Here is a 22,147-nt window from a genome sequence, read left to right on the forward strand (position 1 = left end):
TCGGTAAATCGCGAAATGCATTCGCGCGTTTCTTCCATATGCACGCGTGTCAATCGATTCTTCACCGAGACTCGTTCTATTATGCAATCGTACTATATAAACGCGTGTGTATTCTGTCTCCATTATCAATTGATAGCGTATCGTCTCTCTAAATGTCGTAATATTTACAAAGAAACTGCATGACAAGCAAAAAACAGGTTTACGATTCATATCACGAATCGAAATCGCTTAATAGCCTCGCGTTTTGGCCACAGTATCAAACTTAATAATCCCCCCGTGAATATTATCTCGCTCATTTATTTCCTACCATTTTCTAAAACTATTATCACATGTTTTCTTCTCCTACGTCCCGTAAACAGTGTTTATAACGAGGAGGATGTTGCAAGCCACTCGTGATGATTACTGGGCATTAAATATAGATAGAGTATTGTAGCCGCTGACACAAGTTAAATTAAGTGAATCATAATCCTCCGTCGGGGGTCTCGGAAGCCGCAGAAACGAGGAGCGCAATAGCTGCAATTCCTATTAGGTAACCACGCGAACGGTTCGCCGAGTATTTCTATGTCCCGTTTCGATGCACAGTCATAGTATAGGCATCGTACATATAACATTGAACATTACGAACGACGTCTTGCCACTTTCGTCGTCATGGAAGGTACCATAAATATAACAACATCGTATACGTCCGTCTACGACAGTAAAACCGCGGAGATTCTCGAAAACAATTTCTCGAGGATTAATGGTATTTACCCCTTTTTATTAACTTAACGTCCGTCCGTTCCGGATTTAAGGAATGCTGGAAAACGATGGACGTGTTTTGAATTTCTTTTGATTCCAGAGGAATGTTATTTAGACCACGCAGGAGCAACTTTATACTCGGACTCGCAGATAGAAAATATTACCGCCGATTTGCATAACACGCTTTATGCGAATCCGCACTCCGTGGGAACGGCGAGCAATATGACTCAGGATGTCATAGAACGAACGAGATATCTGTAAGGCGTCTAGCTTCATCGAAGTATGTGCATACCGATGTATGCGCATGCTAATCAATTTTTTTTCTTACAGGATATTAAATCATTTTCACACGTCCTCGGATGATTATACCGTGATATTTACATCCGGCGCGACTGGATCTTTGAAGATTGTAGCTGATACATTTCTGTTTGCCGAAGAGGCGACAAATGATGCACAGACAGGGCATTTTGTTTATACACAGGATAATCATACGTCAGTACTTGGTATGAGAGAGGTCGTTGCTCAAAGAGGAGCAAAAGTGACTTGCTTGAAGCATGATGAGGCTTTTGATATTTTCAAGTCTCCTATGACCTCTTTGAGCCCCTCACAACAGGAGGGTAAAAGTAATTCACTGTTTGTGTACCCTGCACAATGCAATTTCTCAGGACTTAAATATCCTCTGAAGTGGATTAATTATACGCATAATGGGGTTTTGTCAAACATAACTTCTGACACATCCACTAAGTGGTATGTCCTACTTGATGCTGCTGCCTTTGTACCCACAAATGACCTTGATTTGTCTGTTTACAAGCCAGACTTTATATGTGTGTCTTTCTATAAATTGTTTGGATATCCTACTGGAATTGGTGCATTATTAGTAAAGAATTCAAGTGGGAATGTATTACACAAGGTTTATTACGGTGGTGGCACTGTAGATGTTTCACTGAGTTCTGAGATGTTCCATGTCAAGCGTCAAAACTTGCATCAAAGGTATTAATTTGTGCTGTTCGCGACATGAAATGTCTTATTCAATTGATTATGTTTATAGGTTTGAAGATGGCACTGTACCATATCTCTCTATAGCATCATTGAGACATGGTTTAGATATATTGTCATCTATTACCATGCAGAAGATCTCCAAGCATGTTTTCTCACTTGCACAATTTGTACATAATTCCTTGTTGACACTTCATCACAATAATGGAAAACCAGTTGTAAAACTTTATTCTGATACAACTTATGAAGACTGTGATTTGCAGGGAGGTATTGTCACATTTAATCTTATACGTTCGAGTGGAGAATATATAGGGTATATGGAAGTTTTAAATATGGCAGCTCTATTTAAAATACATCTTAGAGTAGGGTGTTTCTGTAATCCTGGTGCATGTCAAAGACATTTAGCATTATCAAATAAAGAAGTTCTTCAGAACTATGATGAAGGATATGTCTGTGGAGGTGCTGCAGACATAATAAATGGCAGACCAACAGGGGCTGTAAGAATTTCATTTGGATATATGTCTACATTTAATGATGTACAGACTCTGCTGTTTATGATCAAAGAATGTTTTGTAGATAAACCAGAAATATATAAAGTTCCAGAGTGGCGGCAGAATTACAAAACAACTTTACACAAGAAATATTTTCAACAAAATATCAATAAACAATACACAGATTACATAAAACACAATGGTACCAATGGAGTTACTAGTACATTACAAAGTATCAAGGAGTCTGTGATTCATTTTATGAATAGCAATCAATTCTTCAGTCCAAGAGAAGACAGTAGTGCAACTAAAAAGAAATGCACTTTAGAACAACTATACATATATCCAATAAAGTCATGTGGTGCTTATAAAGTAACAGGATCTTGGAAATTAAACTCTAAAGGTTTACAGTATGACAGAGAATGGATGATTATTACATCTTCTGGTACTTGTTTAACACAAAAGCATCTTATCAATTTGTGTCTGCTAAAGCCAACTATATTGACAGAAAAAAGGATTATGGAACTAAATTATCCAGGTGTAAAGTCTAATTCTTGCACACATTAATTATCTTGTCACTTTAACGTTTAGCATAATAATTGCTATGCATTTTAGGAATGCCTACAATAAATGTCCCATTAGATAATACCTTTGCAAAAAGTATAGAGGGAACTTTATGTCAAAGTAGAGTTTGTGGGCATAAAGTAGAAGGCATAGATTGTGGTGCAGACATATCTGAGTGGTTAAGTTTGGCCCTAGGTTTACCAAATTTAAGGCTTATACGGCAAAATAATAGTGAGAGTAAAAAAAAAGGTATAATAAGTTAACAATATTAATTTGCAAACAATAGCATTATTTAATTGAATTTTTTTTAAGCACAAGATAATAAACCTGAACTATCATACTCTAGTCAAGCTCAATATCTATTGATAAACAAAGCAAGTGTATCATGGTTAAGTAACAAAGTAGTTGATACAGAAGTTCAAAAAAGCACAATTATACATAGGTTTAGAGGAAATATGATTGTAAGTGGCTGTGAAGCTTTTGAAGAAATTCAATGGAAACATGTATCCATTGGACAAAATAATTTTATGGTATGTGCAATATAGAATTGATTTAAATATAAAGTATGCAGTTTTAAATTATTAATAATTTATTCCATTTAGGTAATGGGACCTTGTACTCGGTGTCAGATGATATGTATTGATCAAATGACTGGTACAAAAACTATAGAACCATTACGTACACTTGCTGAACAATTTCATGGAAAATTAAGGTTTGGTATTTATTTGACCAAAGAATCTCAAGAAGATGGAATCGTTACTATTGGGGACATTGTTTCTATTTCATGATGTTCTATATGATTCAAGAATATAGTACTTTCCTCATAACATGTCATATGTATGTCATAGTACACTAGTAGCGCAATTTATCCCATGCACATAAACCATTCATTATTGTATTTTCACCATTTTCTATCCTTTTTGTACTTATTTAGGAACTTAAGATTTAAGGTTGTGGTAACACTGGACGCGGTACTAAAATGTACTATACTATGTGACATGTATTTCATTTTAGATGGAATTAGTATAAAGTAGAATTTTAGAAGTAAATTCTAGTTATCTAAGAAGTACAAATATTGTAAAAGGCTTTTGTAAATATAAGATATATCAAAAGGTATCCAATTATGTTTTATACGCGTATAAGTAGAATTATGCGATTACCAATGATAAGTTCGCTTAACGAGTCGCCATTTTGTTTCCAGACCGGAGATTTCTTTACATTTTCACCATTAGTTTGGTAGGATTGCAGATATATCTAAATACTCGCTACCGTGGCATTCTTCTATGCACACCTGTCGCACACCATTGTGAACGAAGTTCAGTGTAGTTCGTGAATTTAGAACGGTGCGTTGATTTTTACCCGACTGTTGCATTATATCTTCCCTTGTAAAGGCGTTCCTCTTTAAGACAACAGACGGTGCCATATACCGGGTGTTTCATTTTGTAACGCGCGAATCTTTTGAAAATTGTATACGCAGGCAACAGGTGTCTAATGTCGCACATGTTTCTTGTACTTAAACAATGAAAATGCAAAATTTTCTTCCGAGAAAGGAGTGTTTTTTAAGTCATGTTTAAAGGGCTTTTTAATATCTCGAGGGGAAGTACCATTTTTGATAAGAACGTCCGACAGTTTGAATTATCGATTCTCGAAAATGGAATACGATTATTTAATTAAGTTCTTGGCCCTTGGGAACTCCGGAGTTGGCAAGACGAGTTTGCTTTACCAATATACCGATGGCACGTTTGAGTCTCGTTTTATGTCTACCGTTGGTATTGATTTTAAGGAAAAACGGGTGGTAAGTTATTCATTTGAAACTTAAAAATTTATAAATTATATGCAGGACTACACAGGCATATCTTAAAGTTCATATATGTAAATAATCTTAAGACACATATGTTATTACTGACAAGTTAGGGTGATTATCTATTGTAGATATACCAGACAGCAAATGGTAGAACACAGCGTGTGCATTTGCAGCTGTGGGATACAGCTGGCCAAGAGCGGTAATGGTTTTTATAATTACTTACATAAAATCATCTTACATAGTTCTATTTTAGTAGTAGTAGTAATCTTTAATAACAACTGCCATTAATTATAAGCTTTTAACACTTCAATTCATATTAGAAATAGTTAAGTTGTATGGATTAATGCGCATATATTGGTGTATGTCCTTGAAAGCTGTTATTAATATTTTCCCTAGCATAGATAATGAACGGGATAATTATTGTACTTACTTACAAGTGCTTTCATGCTATTAATATTTAGGTTCAGAAGTTTAACAACTGCATTTTACCGGGATTCCATGGGATTTCTTTTAATTTTTGATCTGACCAATGAGCTCTCATTCCTTGAAGTAAGAAATTGGCTGGAACAACTTAGGGTACTAATCATTTATTAATAATGTAGTTGTTAACATTTTATCTTGTGTGGAGTAGTTATATCGAACGATAATTTGGGTTGACATATTAGTAGAGCGTATAATTGTATTTAGTTATTAACAATATGTAGTATAGTTAATTTTTTTTACTGCATGATGCATGATATATTTCTGAGTTACAATGTAACTTACTGGTGCATGGGACCATAAATACTTTCAAATAATTAAAATCATTCACACCCACTATAAATCTCTCATATGACACAAAAAATAATAAACCCTATTTCCTGATAGAACAAAAAAATAAAAGAACCATATGCAAATCCGTATATCTTTACTGTATCCGCAAATACAATAAATGTACTTCACTTAAAAAAATAAACATGCACAATAATATATCACTTAATTTACAATGCAAAAATTCCTTACCAATCATTCTCAACTCAAACTGTCGTTCGATCGAATAATTCTAAGAAAAGAATTGTAACATTAATAAAGTCATCTATACACGCATAGACCCACGGATACTGCGATGATCCGGACATAATTCTCTGCGGAAATAAGTCTGATTTGGAAGACAAGCGGGTCGTCAGCGAAGAGAAGGCACGGGAGTTAGCAGAGAAGCACGGGTAAATAATTCAGTGAGATTCCCCTTTGGAGAAACGTCCTGACTTCAGTCTGAACGAAATCAATCGGTCGCTCACGACCATTGTTAACTATACCTCTACCACATTCCCAACTATATTCGCTCCATATCTCTCCTTGTTATCTAAACCGGACATACGTGTTCCCGGCCACTCACAAACAGCAACGGAAACTGCCCTGATATGAAAATGTGAATCGTGACTGCCGCGTTTGTAGCGCGCGATTCCACAAGTCTGCACACGTGATTCTTTATCAGGACATTTCTCCAAAGGAGACACTGAAAGCCCCTGGCTCTGACCAGATTGTACTCCCCAGTTTGGTCTACCTGGAAACCAGTGCAGCGACTGGGCAAAACGTGGCGCACGCCGTGGAGGTGCTTCTGGACCGGGTGATGCGTCGCATGGAGACCACTGTAGACAAATCATTGCTGCCTCATCAGAAAGTATTGCGCTGCCACGAGCGCGACACACCACCGCCCAGCACATCATGCTACTGCTGACAGTGTCCTTACACGTAGTTGAGCGAACCGTTGCTACCGACATCAAGATGAAAATGTTCGGCGGCTTCAGTGTTCGTTCAGCTAAAGGCAATTCAACCGATGAATCTTATACTTGAATCTCCTAGCGTTCGAAGAGTTGAAAAGGGGTACTAAGCTAGATACCCATCGTACATTCAAACGTTTGGGTGCACCAAGTTGATCAGATCTGATTGAAGTCCTAGTAATTGCCGCGGGCAACGTTCATTGGTGCATCAGACGTTTACGATTGTACGCCGATCGAAGTTTTCCGGTTTCGTTCTCGAACGAAGCTTAACGAATTGTTTCGTGCATTGCACATCCATGCGTCGTTCTACTTACGATGTTCCACGTATCCACGCACGTACTGTCGTCTTCCATTGCCGCTTCCCTCTGGTACAGGACTGTTCTTGACGCATGTTGTCTTTCATCCTTCGCGGTACCGCGATTCGCCTGTTACTGTTGGTCGCACAACGTGTTCAATATACATTGTAATACATACATATTTACATGCGTATCGGTCTGACTTCGTTCGCCAAAGATTGTGATACGGTGGCTATGACTCGGGACAGGGTGTCGGTGATTTTTCGACTATGTATCTAACGTGTTGTTGCGCCGAGAGGTATTTTCATGCAGAACAATCGTGTACAAAAAGTATCGACTATTTTATGTACAATTACAGTTAGCCGAACAGGATAGTATTTTGAACGTCCGTTCTTGGAAGCTGTCGGAGGGAAGACTCTTCTTTTGTCAACCGCTTTGTCGATCATCCCTTGATGACAGCTTCAAGCTAGCTTCAGGTTGTGATGGTTGTTTCACCCTGCGATGCAACGTGATCTTCCAAAGCATCGCGAGGGGGTCACCAAAAACGTCGCGACAGTATTTTTGATGCTGTTATTGTGTCTAATCGAAGTTCATACATCTAGCCGTAAGTGTCCTATCGTCGGAAAACAATCAAACTGTGCGGCTCCGTTACCTCTTCACGCGAAACCTGTTTGTACTGTCGTTATACTGAGTATTTGATGATATATATATATATATATATATATATATATATTAATCGTGGATACGGTACAGTTACATGCCGAGGATCCTACACGTTATTCATCTTGACTTTTATACGTGTGTTGTGTGTTCAAGTCGAAGAAATGATTCTAGGAGAGATTACAGATGCTGGGAAGTCTATGTCCAAACTATACAGTAAATCTTTTATCAGATCTTCTAATGGAAAAACATTGTACGTCAATTGAAAATCCATTTTTCAATTAGCTTCGAGGAAAATAGATATATCACGGACTTCTACTCCCTAGCATTTGAACTTCTCGCATTACGAAGACTATGTGTTACTTCATCCAATTTTTACAAGGTGTTACAGTTTATCAAGTACAGTTTATATATATATAATTGTTGAGTGTATACAAAACGATATAGTAACTCGCTAGATGTTTTCTATCAGAGATTGAGGTTACGAAAATGGTGGCACGTCGAGTGGAATCAACTATTTCCAACGGGACGCTTCGTTCAGTACAACTATAAATCAGGGTAGTTAAAGTTTTCAATTAATATTGTCATCTGTACCGAGAGAATCTCTTAAAACTGATTAATCTTCCGAACGAATGGAGACGGTTATAGCCTCGGCGCATATTTATTTATAACCATTTGACAAAAGTATCTTTATCGACTAACTGTTGCGCGATACTGTTCGTGGCTATGTCTATGCTTTAAGGATTATCGTAAATCGTTCAGCTGCTGTCTCTTCGTTGTCAATGATCATTAAACAATCGCGATTCAGATGCCAAACACGATTAATTCCGGTTACCGTCATTCAATAGGAATTTAGGGGATGAAGATACTTAGCTTCGGTTTCTGAATGTTCTCAGCTCCATCCCCTCCGCCTATTTCGAGGCGCGAAAAATCATTTTCCCGGACCTGCAGATGGCAGGTGTTCCTTTCGCAGTTCCTATTATTCCTTCCGAGAGGCTCGCGGCCAAATGCAAACCGATCGAGCGCCGGCGAGGAGGAAAAGTCTGGAAAATGGCTCGAGCATCGGGAAGGGCGATGAAACTTGGTTTCATCAATAACTCGAGCGGGTTGAAAAGTGCAGGCCGCTTGAGCCCGAGTTTCCGCGGGGAAAACTTCCTTTATGGAAGTTCGATCGGAGTTTCTGACCACCTCCGCCCGGTTATTAGCCGGCTATTTATACACACCGGTGTTATTGTTTACGAGTACGTCTGCCTTTAAGCCCGACCAGCGTTAGCTACCCGCGGGCGAAATTTATTTTTACTGCGAAACTTCGATTCTCTCCGAACTAAGGTCTACGATCATTGTTCAACAGAATGACCCTCCGACTGTCGTCGGGCAGCTTTCGCAAACTGTGCCGTACGTTCAGCATATTTCTGTATGTACTTAACACGATATCGAGTAATAAAGAGCAAGAATTAAATGTACTCTGCCCTAGCTACCCTTAATCCTAATTCTTTGATCTTCACTAGTGTACTCTCCGTTGCACAGGAGATTCTCAGCAGGGAGCAGGTCTAACTGGTTAGCTTTCATCCTTCTTCGTTTTTTCTACTAACCCTTTGCGGACGAAGACTCTAAAGTACACAAAGCTTGCAACATTTGAAGCTAAATTATACATCGAATGCTTAACACTAGAACTACCGAGGATTTAATACGACTGATATGTAATCCCCATAAAAATTCTAACAATAGCTATTTATTTTCAAGATCATTTCGAATATTTAATGCTCTTAAGATATCAGTAATTGTGAGACAAAACAATCGAAATCAGTCATTTTGACTGGTACGTAGTTCTAGTGTTCATATGTGAACTATACACTGATCACTTACTATTCAAGTAATTAAGTCATTCGTTTGCAACTCAATATTTCAAATATGAACACTTCATCTGATCGAAATGTCGACATTCGTCCGCAAAGGGTTAATTCGCTATTCGTCAATAATGCACGTAACCAATGAAAACTATAAACGAAACACATAGCAAACGACCCAGCTTGTCAGGGGTTCTATGCAACAAAGAGTACTCGTTCTCTAGACCTAATACTATATCGACGCTGCATCCCCAAACGTTCTTCGATATTTAGACCACGCTTTGCCACGGTGAACGCACGTTGGCAATAGAGCGATTAGGCTTTCCTAGCTTTGTCTCCGACGCGCCGTTGATACCGGTAACGACCACTTTGAGACCGGCAGTTAGGGTCCTCCCTCTGTGCCGTAGTAATTATTACTCCGAGGTCCCTCAAGTTCACTTGATGGAGGCTAGACAAAGCGATAGGGCCGTTCAAAGCGCGCGATCCAGGACTATCAAAAGGATGCTATTTATCCGACCGTGGTTGGTTCACCGACCGGTTCCTCTTTCCACCGCGTTCGCCGGCCCCGCGCCGCTGTTTCCGGCTGCGTCTTCATTCACTCGTCTCGCGGCGCGCACAAAATTCAACCCAAGGTGCTGGGAACTCGAGTTTCCTCGAAGGCCTGGTGTCAAGAACTGTTGACCGGAAGTTACCGCGAGACGCTAGGGTTCTTGGCCTGTACAGCTCTCGGCGTTCGCTGCATTTTGCGGGGAATACTCCGGTGCCGGAGACATTTCAATTATTCGAATTGTTCGCGTCGTTGTCGCAGATATACGCGGTACTCGTGTAAAAATGATTAAACCTTGGGTTTAATTGTTTTAGAGATCTAATTGCGGAAGGGCGTTCAGTTCAGTGTCGAGTAATGGCTTTACGTGGATTTGTTAGGCAAAGTTCAACTTCAACGAATGAAATGGAAAGGAATCGTTATAGCGATCAAACGGCTAGGAGTAATAGACTTATCGGTGAATTAGATTTTCGATTTGTTGGATCAATCGATCATTTCGCGCAAGTTTCTGCGCAACGGAGTAGTGGGAGTCGAGTGGTCTATAAAAGAACGAGGGCACGCGGAATTCCTCAGTTCGCTCTGGGTCTCTGAATCCGGTGGAGCTTCCTGCTTGTATGACACAATTCTTTCTATTTGATTTTGTTCATAATAATCAAGAGTTAATAGATGCATGGTGCTCTCACTTCCCTTTCTCCTTTTCTTCCACTCAATTTGACGTCAACAAGTTCTTTTTACATCAGAGTATATATATGTAGATGTTTCCTATAATATGTCTTTAATAGAATATGGTGTCATCTAATTCTTTTGTAGAAATCAATGTTGCAAGATAATTTAGAATTGATTATCCCCGAGATCGAATGCAAACATTGCGAATTCGGTAGTGCTAATGGAGCATTGTCATCCCAGAAAATTGGACCACTAAAATGCACCGAACTATCGGTCCACGCGAGCATCTCGATGCCCGAAGCACCTAATGGATAAGTTCAGATCTGATTACACGGATCGATCGGGGAATCCCGCACACGTGGCTGTTTCAGATTCCCTGACACGGAATCCCGCGGTCGTCAGGAAAAGGGAAACAATTTCAGTTAGATATTGGTCCGGCGGATAAAGCGAAATTACACAGCGGCCATCGTAACAGAACTCCCGTTTTCTAGGTCAGTGGCGTCTTCCCGCTGATTCATAACTTCCGGTTGATACCGTATCGCGGACGGGGAACAGCCGAGGACAGCAACTAAGACGCATCGGTCTTAAACCTAATCTCTGTACAAATTGCAAGGGAAAACTTCCACAATGTTACCGAAATTCGGAAACTTATCATGAACTTTGCTCCTTAGATCATCCCGACGTTTTTAATGCCGTTTCGCGTTCTATTATCGGGGCAATACTCTGGACAGCGTATAAGACGAATAACTTGTACATCATTTTCATCTGTTTCTAATACTCAGTGATTTCCTTCGAATAATTTAGCTTCAGAGACACGCGGACTGTTCGGATTGCTTTTTGGAAGTGACAGACAGTTGCAGCAATAATGAAACAGTTTATCGTATTGTCCCTGTTAACGTAGGAGTTGAAGCATGAGGATAGTAGGAACGAAAGTTAGCTGTAGCTTTGTCTAATGCCGAGACCGCCGTTATCGTTATGCGTTTTTATTAATATCGCAGAGAAAGGAGTAGGATAATATAATGAAAAAGACCGAGGAGTGTCTCTGACTTGTAACGGGTAAACAGAGATAACCATCCTGACAGTGATGGCTACCACACTGAGTCTGTAGCAGACAAACAAACATAACCACCCTGACAGTGATGACTACCACATTGGGTCATACCGTGACAAATCCTGCCCTACCTAATATTTTCTAAAACAACATAAGCAATTGACTCATAGACAGCTTAAAACCCTCCCCTGAGAACATATGTATATAAGTACCCTGAAAAGACACAATAAAGTCAGTATTGTAGGAAACGCTAACTACGTCGGATCTCTGTTCATTTCGATTGGACTACGAGAGCCATTCGCGAGATAGTCATTCTCCAGGGACCATGAGTATTCCCCGTAACACTTTCTAGTCTGTTCTTCGTCTGACGTACCTCCACTGTCGTTCTGTTTCCTTGGTAATATTCGGGAGGAACAAGTAGGATAGCATGATTGCAGCAGGTGGCAGTGTTTTCTATCTTCGTCTAAGCCTTTCTCGCTCTTCGGTACCTCCGCAGCCATCCTGCACTCCTAATACAAGGAGCCATTTTTCGTCGAGAACGTTCATCCACGCTTCGCAACGAAACTCGACTGAACGCACACCGAAAAAACCTCCTCCATTGTTACGCGGACCGGCACAATGGCGTTGGCAAACATTTTGTTAACGCGTTAGCCGGTATTCGAGACAATGGAACGATATTCCAAAGGTTTAATTACCCCTCTCGTTAAGGCGATCTTAAAACTAATTGTTCCGAAGTCGACGGGAATTGAATGGGAATTATTTTCCGATCTATCAACCTGAAACAATGTGTGCCGCGCAGATTATAGTATTGGCAGAAGGAAATGGTAAACAACGTTACCGTTGAAAGCACTCGATCGATCGTAATAGTCATTCGATCAAGGAGTTAACGTTCCATGTTCGTTGAAAATCGACGTTGGATATTTCTTGCTTGGCCGGGAGAAAACAATTACATATTTGCGTACAATATTCGACTCGCTTCTACTGGCTATCATTTTCTCACTTAGGACTAAACCCTTCGCTGTCATTAACAAAATTACTAACTACGATCGCACCGAGAAAGCTTCAATAGGAAGACATTAATCACGAAAGCAATCCTTTCTCGATTGCCCCAATTTACACCCGAAGTTCTCTAATTATTACTGAAATCAACAGGAACATCCCAAATAAACATTAATCACAGCAAATCACTAACAAGAATCACACCTAGTCTGAAACACCATCAAACACGTTTACTTTATTCCAGTAAACCCATCGAACATTCAAATCTCCTCGAATTCCGATGACTCCGGACACGTTCCGCACTCGATTCCAGCCCTCCAGGGAGGAACCCAGCGGGTAGCGTCGAGTAGCGAGTATCGCCGCGCCTTTATTACACTTTTTATCGTCTTCCCAGCGGGAGGAGCGACGATCAGGTCAGCCTGTAAACGTAGTATCACCTGTAAGCGCGAACGGTTCCCGGGAAACGTTCCCATTGTCCCACGGAATCCTGGCACGGATTCGTCGGAAGGAAGAAAGGGTGGCGGTCGGTCGCATCCGGAAGCAGGGAGCCGAGTTTCCGCCGTTTACGGTTCCCCGGGCTGCCCTAAAACAAAGCGGAAGTGGAATAAGAAGTGGCCGGAGTTTTCTCGCGGTCCCGCGTTCGCGGATCGTGAGACTTTTTCCGAGATCGTTTCGCGGGCTCTGAAAGGACCGCCGATAAGGATAACGATCCCGGCGGAGACGTGACGTTAATTGGAAGAGGGCCGGCTTCTATAGATCCCCGCCGTCCCCCGATCTCACGGAGAGCCTTGGGCCACCTGGCCCCCATCGCGGAGACGAGGAATCTTTAATTGGTTTCTACGAGACAAGAATAATTTCTGCTCGCCACACCCCGCCCCTGTCCGCATTACCTCGTTATCCCAGCCCGACGCGTTCCCGGAGATTAAAACTGATTGCCATCGCGCCGGGATGGGAGATTTCGGCGTCGTAGTCTTTCCGGCAACGTTCCTCGAAGATTCTAGCATCATCCACCAGCGGGGACCTTGTTTAATGGTCTAGGTAGGTCAGTTCGACTGTTTCGAGCAGATTAACCCTCGGAAACTAGACCTTCTTGGCGATTGGAAGGCGAACTTAGGGTCCATTTTGATTAAGACTGGTGTCCTGTCGATGGGTAGAAGGTTTCTCATTGAATTTGCGGGTTGTTTTCGATTGTTTTGTAGTCTGTTTATCTAAGCGACTACCAGAAGTTACTTTTCGATCGCTATTCTTGTTGCTTGTCTAACGCGAGCGGGTTCAAAACGGACGCTGAAAATGGAGGTCCGAGGAATGAAGGATCTTGTGATTTTATTTCGCTGGATAGACGAAACAACGTTTCGCCGAGGATATTCGATTTCGTGGGAACGTCCCGTTCTGGCTCGAATAATAATTCTCCGGCTCGTTTACATTCGATTTGCATTAGCGAACAATGCGCTCTGCCGGCGCGGTGGACTGGCGACGCGCGCTCGAAATTTTCCGACTGAGAAATCAGCCGATCGTCCCGGCGCGGGTGTGACGATATTTAAATCCCCGGCATTCGACAGCCACCGGAAGTATCGGGACGGGGAAAAAAGTGTGTCCGCGAGCTTTTGTCCGGGCGAATGAAAAATGACCGGGACCGACGCGTATAAAAATTCTGCCATTTGCATATCGCCGCCGATAGGAAATCGTTCAGCATCGATGGGGAAACATATTTTTTTCTGACTGACGTCTGGACTGATTCGCTCCGATCAAGCTCGCCGTTGAGAATCGCTTTCGCACGCTTACGGGGCGGTCGAAGGAATTCTCGTTCGGTCGATCGGAACCGTTTCAACCGGGAATTCAAGATCGCTGCAAGGTCAGTGCAAGCGCGGTACGCGACGAAATAAAGCGATCGCCTTGGGGAATATACGAGCGATAACGTCGCGTGTAAAAATTTCCCGTCCGCGTAAAAACCGCTCTTCCTTTTGAAACGTTACCAATTCCGCTAACGGCGAAGGAAACTTTCTGTCAAACGAATCCGCTAGACGAACGCGGATCGAGATTCCACCGGGAATATTACATATCGCGAATATCCGTGAAGCTCGCAATTTCGATAAAACGTTCGCCGATCGTCGATGGGTCTCGCGGCCGGATCTCTTCGAGTACGCCCGGCGCGAATGTTCCTGGCGCCATCAGAAACCCATAAATGGAAATCAACTGGGGACTCGAGTAGGCGGATCGCGGCGGAATTTCCCTGGATGTCCCAATCGGCAAACCGGTTGTCGCGCGCGACATCAGCTCGTCGCCGATTTATCGGAGCTCCTTCGCGCGGAGTTCCTCGCGACTCGTCGTGCCCGTTCGGGACGTTAATCGGCATTTCGCGCGAAACCCGAACCGATCGAGACGCGTCTCGGCGCGCACCACCTGGCGCGCGTTCGTTAATCCCCATTCGCGGGAAAGTTCGTCAATTCTCGCGTATTTTGAATTCGAATCAGCGCCGGCCGCCGGTATTACGGTCGAGTTTTTAATTAAACCGTGCGCACGGGAAATTTGTTTCGCGACCGGGAGCACCGTTGAAAAATGGTATTTCGCTGGGAACCGTGTTTCCCCTTCGCCGGGGAAAAAAGCGAAGGACAGAAGAAAAACGCGCGGGTCCTGTCGATTTTTGTCGGATGCGTTTGACGTTCCGTCATTAATCGTTTTACAAAAACGTGTTCCGGGTATCGATTGTAACACGCTGTCCGGCCCAATTAAACGCGGATAACGCGACTCCCGATGAAGAGCCAGCCGAGACCTTTTGATCGCGGGCGAGTTACTGTCGGACGTCTTCGAAGAGAGTGATTGCGATTCGGTAAACGACAGACGGAGACAGGAATCAATGGGTCAACAGCTCTCGAAGCAATTAGGCACGGTTGGTGTCAGAGTACAGTCAGAAGGCGATCGGTCGATCGGTTCTGAAGCAATTCCGCGAACGATGCTTTGGTTCCTCGTTGAGAAATCCATTGGAGATAGTGTCTTTGGGGCAATTCAGATTTCGTTGATTGCATTTTCAATGTACGTTGCTTGGAATGGCACTAATTCAGCGTGGACAAGACGTTTTACTCTCATTGATGTCAGAATTCGGTTAGAGGATACTGTATTGTTTAGTTCTGAAGAAATTTTGGGATGGATTCTCTGATTTTCATAGAAATCGATCAAAGATAGTGTCCTTGATGTAACTAAGATTCAGCTGATTACATTTTCAACGAAATGTTAGTTGAAATGCTAGCAATTTAGCATGCAGGGGATTTCTTATTCGTACTTTAATCTGGACAATCAGATCAGTCCTCCCAGGAAGAAGAATCTCGTCGCAGGACGAGCTGGAAAATAAAGGATTGTCATCTCCCCGTTCGGATGGATATCAGGGGATTCTTTTAGCGTCCCAGGCTTGTCCAACCCGCCTGCGGAATTCTTCTCTGTCGCGGGCCACAGTTTCTCACACGGAGCCAGTTTCTCATGCCCCGGAATCCCCGGTGAAACAATCGAGTGTATCGCATTGTCCCCGGAGACAGAAGGGAATGAACATCAACCGAGCAGAAACGTACGAGCCACGGAGCCGGAATTCTTCTCTTCGAGGGCAGCCGTGGCCTCGTCTAAACATCGATCCTCCACTCGATCGTACAACGTGGAATCGTTGCGGCTAGATCGTTTCACGATTCAAGGATCAGATGAAATTACGGGTCGCTTCGGTGAGTGGAAAGTGAAATAGAGCACTGGGTTCGATGATTTAGCGAAGGATGCAAAGTGTCAGTTTTCTATGTTTCTAATTAGATTTAAATATAAGATTGCATCCTTAGTCTCAATAGATACAAAAACCAACAGACTTAACACTGAAACTGCCAGACAAATTATTCCTGATTTCTTTTTTTTAATTATTAAAAAGATAATAGATATTTTCCTGAGGTTATCAACTCCTTGGCCTATGATTTCTTTCTCAACTCTGATCGATACGACCACGTCATTAATAATTTATTGGAAAAAGAGAAAAATTCTAAGCATGTGTTATGCCTATATTTCCTTTTAAGTAGAATAGTTGATTACGGAGGAATAATATTTACTTTGCACTCGAATGAACTGAGTAATATATTTATTTGTTGAATCATGTTGAAAATCTCCACCACAAGTCTCACTCGTTGTAGAACAAGGGGTTAAAGAACTTTAACAGTACGCAAACTGAATTATAAAGTAAAGATTCAATAGAAGCACTCTTCAAGTTCCCGTAGAGAAATTTCCAAAAATCAATTTAACTGCTAGGTAATTTTAGCGTTAAACTATAACTAGAAGAATCAAACTCCACATCTGAATTCCTACAACTAACGATCCACGTCTCTATAACTTCACACACCTCGATCGCAAAGATTCAAATCCGAGCGCACAATGAAAAGAAACCAAGTCCACGCTACAGATCCTCCAAATCCACCAGCGTTTGTCATTACCTTCTCGAGAGCACCCGACCATTGAAGAAAACCGATCCCAAAAAAGAGTCTCCACAGAGAGGATCATCAGCGCGCGGTGCTCGATGAAAAATAAAATGTCGACAAATCACCGGCGACGGGGGTTGAAGAGGAGCAAATGTCGGGGAGGCATCGATCGCGACTTAACGAGGTCGCGGCCGTATCTATCGTCGAGATCAAGACGTCATTCAGAGAGTCGAGGGTGGACTATTCGGGGGTTCGAATAGCTCCTTAAGGGGGCCTGGGCGGCCGTTGGATGGCGTGGGGATCGAACGATCGATGGGGCGAACATTTTAATTTCGCGGGAATCATATTCACGAGTTGGATCGGAACGAGTTCTGGCAACCGGGTAGACGGCCGGCCGGCCGAACGGCATGCCAGACCGCTGCTAGATGGGAACTGCAATTCCATTTGTCCCATTTCAAAGTGAAATAGCTTATAATGTCGAAATAAAACGTTCCCGGCCCGCCTCTCCGCCCCCTTCCGCTCGAGTACTTCACGACCGCCTAAAGTCACGTGGCAACGGGCCGAAGGGGGGAAGGATATTCTCGGGCCGAAGATAGCCCTGGGATATGGAAATCTCCCAGTGCCGCCTGTCCAGATCCCCTGGCACGGTAATTCGATTTCGGATCGCATATTCTTCGGCGGATCTTAACGACGCGACCTCGTTCGTTACGGGATCCCACGCGCTGTCACGATTTTGCCACCGCACCGACTCGCCGGCTGTGAGTTATTGTACGGCTTCTTGGCCGCAGTCGTGGGAGCTGAGGACGACTATCCTCTGAACCGAGATTCGCTGGATAACACTTTTCTTCTCCAGCATTTTGAATTTGGAATAGTCGGGCTCGGTTTTGTTATGACTTTTAACGAGGGTAAGTCGGAAATAATGTAAGAGTTGTGGAATAATGGAGTAGTAATAGTGACAGGGTAGTAAACAACAACAATAAAAGAATAATACAATATTTTAACAATGATTCTGTAGCCTTTCGCACGTGAATCTTTCCACCATTTAATAATAGATTCGTTTATTTTTGAATCAACGACTGAATACTGAAATCAATGAAACGCGAAATCACACGCAACTAAAGTGCAACTGTAGATTCGCATAGTTCTACCTTCAGTGTATTGTCAGCATGCCTGCGGCATGCTTCTACTGCAACGCCAAACTTCGGTACTTCCTATGAGCATCACTTCAATTGCGAAAGTCTGAATCTACAATATATATTACAGAAAGTAGAATATAGTATCCAAGAAATGTCAAATATTTCGTCCTAACTTTCCACTAGAGAAGTCTAAAGAACCTCTAAAAAATCTCGCGCTATTGAAGACCTATCGATTCACACTCCGCGCGATTATTCCCCGGGAGCCGCATTCCGCGCAGGGTTCCCCGTTATGGCCAAGGTCCCCAAGCATCCGCGAACTTTTAAATTCCTCGGCGAACTCCGAGAACTTCCAGGGTCCCGCGAAACGGTCCGATTCACTGAAACTTCCCGCGGTTGAGCCCCGTGTTTCGTTGTTCCCCGTCTGCCCCTGCGGCTCGCGTTTCGTTTATTCAATGTGCCGGTTAATTCGGCGATTCATGGACGGGCCGGGTAGCAGCGGAGATTACGGCGTGGCTCGGGATACAGGTAAAAAGCGGACAGCTCGCCGGACAGCCATTATAATCCATCGCAAAGTGGACGCGTTGCGGTCGACCTTATTTCAAGCCCGGCTTCCGTTCGCGCCACTTCCCGCGCCGTTAAAATGGTAAACGTCTCGCGCGCCGGGGCGAAGTGCGAATTCAACTGTTCGACCCCGCAACCCTTTCCCATCGTCTATCTCGCATGAGAACTCCACTGAAAGCGGCGGCGCCCGCAAAAAGCCCGAGTTGTCGGGGTTCGACCGCAATCCGGAAACGTCCGGCCGGCACATCAGCTTCTGGCCGCTCGAGAAGTGACACTGCGCGATTCGTTAATGACCCGTGATATTTTCGCGAGAGAATTTCCCTCCTTTGAAACCCAAGCCCGGCCGGCCGGCCGGCCGCGTTTCCAGTTCATACGACTCGTCCATCGAATCGCCATTAATTAGATTCCCCGACGCTAATTTCCATTTCTCTTCAACGTCATCGTCGAATCCGGTGAAAGAGGAGGCGGGCGTCGGTTCCCTGTCACTCGCACGAGGCGAACTTTTACGACGGTCGACTGCCACCCCCCCTACCCCCGCGGCAGTCATCGACGTCCTCCATTTTTGCGACGTTTCGCGCTTCAGCTCCAGAGACGCGAAAATTGCGACTTAATTAAGCAAGAAATCTTTCGACGAGGAACTCCCGCACCGTCTCGCAGCCTAATTACCGCGATTCAATTGCAAATCTCGAACCCTTCTCAACGTCGACACGCCGCCGAGGGTACCTGTCGGCTTTCATTCTTTCCCCGCGTGCCTTTGATTCCGGCCGGAGGTTAGGAACGAGCGTTGACTCGATATCATCGATAGATCGCGATGTCTTGTCGTTCTTCGATAATTTCATTATTCCATTCAAACACAGGGAGAGTACCGTTTCTATGTCTATCGATTGAACTCATCTACGAGACTCGCCCTTGCTGTACGTTCATTTTTCACCGATCCAATTGCTTCTTTATTAAACTGATTGTTCGAACACATCGTTCCTCCGCTTCTTCGGAATCGCGCACCGATACCACACGGCGATTGTTTCTCGCTCGCGTGTCCGGGCTTCTACGTTCGAGACCCCGATACTCTCCGTATCTCCAGCCATTTCCCGTCTTAAAATCTCCCCGGAAGAGGATGGAGGATACCGGGAAACAAAAGCGGGCCGAGGCGATGGGCATTGATCATTTATCGATTGTTTACCCCGCGTCGTTCGTTTCGGTTTCTTATCCGAGCCACCCGCTTTCCCCGCGCCGAACCTAATTTCCTCGGCCGTCTATCCGGCCATTCTCCGCGCGGAAAATAATCTCGCGGACACTGGTGTTAGTTGTTCAACACCGATCCGATACAGCCGAGCGGCCGCGTGTACGTGTACCGTCGAACGATTCAGCTGGGAGTATGTGCTTTATCTCGAATTAGCGGCGCGACCGACAAGTGTTCCCTTTGTAACCCGGCAAACTATGCGCAACGCCCGCGCCTCCCTCCCCCCCCCCTCCGCCGGCCATAACTGGGATTCAGATTAAGGTAAATTCCCTTTTAGCCGAAGCTTAAAACCGTTTACGGATAAATTGCTGTGCTCCGGCCCGCAGCGAGCTACATGTTAATAGTATTTAGCAATGGCGCGTCGCGCGTGGGACACTCCGGGGTGCGAGGCGGTCGGATTAGTATTCTTTGTTGTGTCATAAGCTCGCTCCTTATGGATGGTTCGTCGGGATTTTTCATTTATTTGTATGTTTATCGGATCAGCGAAAAGATAGCTGCAAAGTTGCAACGAAAATACGGTGATATAGGAATGAGGAAACGCGGTTACAATGACGACAGGGTGAAATAAAACGGAACGTTCCCTTCCTTTAAGTTGCTGAGTAATGACGAGTGAGACTGGTGAAGATTTGTAGAGTAATTTAGCGACCAATGTTGTTACTCATGGGTCAAAGCAAACTGTTTTGTCGTTATCGATGTATTATCTTCAAATGAGATTTCCGCTTGAAGTAGAATGGACAATTTTGTTGCATTTCTTTCAGATTGTCGATGGTAAAATATTAGCAGCGGAAGTAAATAGCATATCAAAAGGTCAACAATGGCGATTTATTTAGAGAACTGTTGTTCGAAGCGAGCAACATCCGCTTCAAAACCAACAAGTTATTTCCAACGGTAAGAAACGCCAGAGTTGCGGTATTTCTATGTTTGAAATCGCGTTCCCGAGGAGAGCGCGTTTGAAAATTTCCGGTGGAACACGCTGGAATTGGATTTTTTCGCGGGATCAAAAAATTTTTCGTGTTAGAATGTTCGCCGAGACTTTGTTGTTTCTACCGGCTGCATTTAATTACGAGTTTCGTAAGTGTTCGCGTTTCATTCCTCCGAGAACAAGGAATTCATTGAAATAATTGTGTTCCATATTTCCAACTAACTTCCAACTAAAGTCACTAATTGTACATTCCAGACTCCAAAACCGAGAAAAATGCTGGCAGAACGTGCAGGTACAATCTTTGGACTTCCATTCATCAATCGGAATACGAAAAATACAGTGTTAAGGCCATTCATAGCCATCCCGTTTCCTTCGGGCCTTTAAATCACCGTGACTTTAGGTTTGTATATATTTTATCTTTAAGAGTTATTTGTATATTCGTTACATTTCTTTAACCATAAGAGCCTTCGTCCCGTCGCGACTTGCAACCGTCCTTACGGTATTACGAGAAGGGACCAGAGGGAACCCAGATTATCCTCCAAGTACCTGCCGTTAAGGCCTACCAAGGAGGGCCCCCATGGGCGTGGGATTGAGATTAAGCTCAATCAGCTGAGGCCGAAGCCTTACCAGCGTTGCTTCCCGGGGATGACGAGTCCCATGGAAGTAGACTGTTGGTAGCGCCGAGTTACCTTTCCAAAAACTCTACCAGATTTCCTGTCTGGTCCAGGAGCAGGTGGGACGCTGCTCACGCGCCGAGACCCTCGATAGGTCTCTGCCCAGCATGTAGGCTGCAACCACTGCCACTACGAATCCAACACCAATTGCACCGGCCGAGAGGACCCGGGGACAAGCACCCATGGTCACTCTCTGTGAGGGGACAAGGGGACTAGGCACCCTTCGTACGCCCTCATGGGCAACCGGAGCGCCCGTAGTACCAATCCAATCGCAGGTCTATTGGTAGGACCTGTTCGGCTTCTTACATACATGAATAAGCTGTGCCTGCCATATCAAGGTGTCTCGTCCACACCAAGGGTTGGTTAGACCCTAGCTAAGGAGCCCGGGGGCGCCACTCCCCGAACCGTGATCGCCACACGGCCCCTGGGGCATACGAGAAGGGACCGTGGCATCCATGAATCCATGAACCCATAAGGCCCGCGATTCTTACTGCAGCTTTTCCTTGTCTGTTGTTCACATCCGGCGTCCAGCCACCAGCATTTCTAACTCTCTAGTCCGTCTGTTTTAGCATGTATTATTAAGGCCAAAGCGTTTCTTGCTTTTTACCTGCCACGGTCGAGGATTGCAAACGAGACGAATTAATTAGTAACATTAACAACTAGGAAGACCCAAGAAGGGAGGGAACTCTGTCTCCCTTCCACAACCCTTTACACTTAAAAAACCAACCAGAACGTCTTCACCCCCGTTAAGATGACTCTGCCGAG

General features: G+C 43.8%; 2 protein-coding genes across 2 annotated transcripts; both read left to right on the plus strand.

Moving 5' to 3' along the window:
- The first annotated feature begins 32 nt into the window (after positions 1-32).
- On the plus strand, positions 33-3,574 carry mal (molybdenum cofactor sulfurase). Its single transcript, XM_031982483.2, has 7 exons — positions 33-742; positions 839-995; positions 1,069-1,728; positions 1,787-2,760; positions 2,838-3,035; positions 3,099-3,316; positions 3,389-3,574. The coding sequence occupies exons 1-7, from the start codon at positions 649-651 to the stop codon at positions 3,572-3,574; spliced, it is 2,487 nt and encodes an 828-aa protein (XP_031838343.1). The 5' UTR covers positions 33-648.
- Positions 3,575-4,436: 862 nt separating this feature from the next.
- On the plus strand, positions 4,437-8,769 carry Rab27 (RAS oncogene family member Rab27). The gene is made up of 5 exons (XM_031982488.2): positions 4,437-4,581; positions 4,719-4,789; positions 5,052-5,166; positions 5,680-5,792; positions 6,124-8,769. Exons 1-5 carry the CDS (start codon positions 4,438-4,440, stop codon positions 6,305-6,307), a joined length of 627 nt encoding a protein of 208 aa, XP_031838348.1. The 5' UTR covers position 4,437; the 3' UTR covers positions 6,308-8,769.
- Positions 8,770-22,147: the final 13,378 nt, after the last annotated feature.

This window comes from Nomia melanderi, chromosome 1 (genome assembly GCF_051020985.1).
Source record: "Nomia melanderi isolate GNS246 chromosome 1, iyNomMela1, whole genome shotgun sequence".
NCBI classification, from domain to species: Eukaryota; Metazoa; Arthropoda; class Insecta; order Hymenoptera; family Halictidae; genus Nomia; species Nomia melanderi.

Bases quoted from the DNA above. Each gene is read 5' to 3' on its own strand.
- mal (XM_031982483.2), top strand. From the start codon at position 649: ATGGAAGGTACCATAAATATAACAACATCGTATACGTCCGTCTACGAC. The intron at 1,729-1,786 runs GTATTAATTTGT...TTATGTTTATAG, and splicing joins CGTCAAAACTTGCATCAAAG to GTTTGAAGATGGCACTGTAC. The intron at 3,317-3,388 runs GTATGTGCAATA...TATTCCATTTAG, and splicing joins TTGGACAAAATAATTTTATG to GTAATGGGACCTTGTACTCG.
- Rab27 (XM_031982488.2), top strand. From the start codon at position 4,438: ATGGAATACGATTATTTAATTAAGTTCTTGGCCCTTGGGAACTCCGGA. The intron at 4,582-4,718 runs GTAAGTTATTCA...TATCTATTGTAG, and splicing joins ATTTTAAGGAAAAACGGGTG to ATATACCAGACAGCAAATGG. The intron at 5,793-6,123 runs GTAAATAATTCA...TGTACTCCCCAG, and splicing joins GAGTTAGCAGAGAAGCACGG to TTTGGTCTACCTGGAAACCA.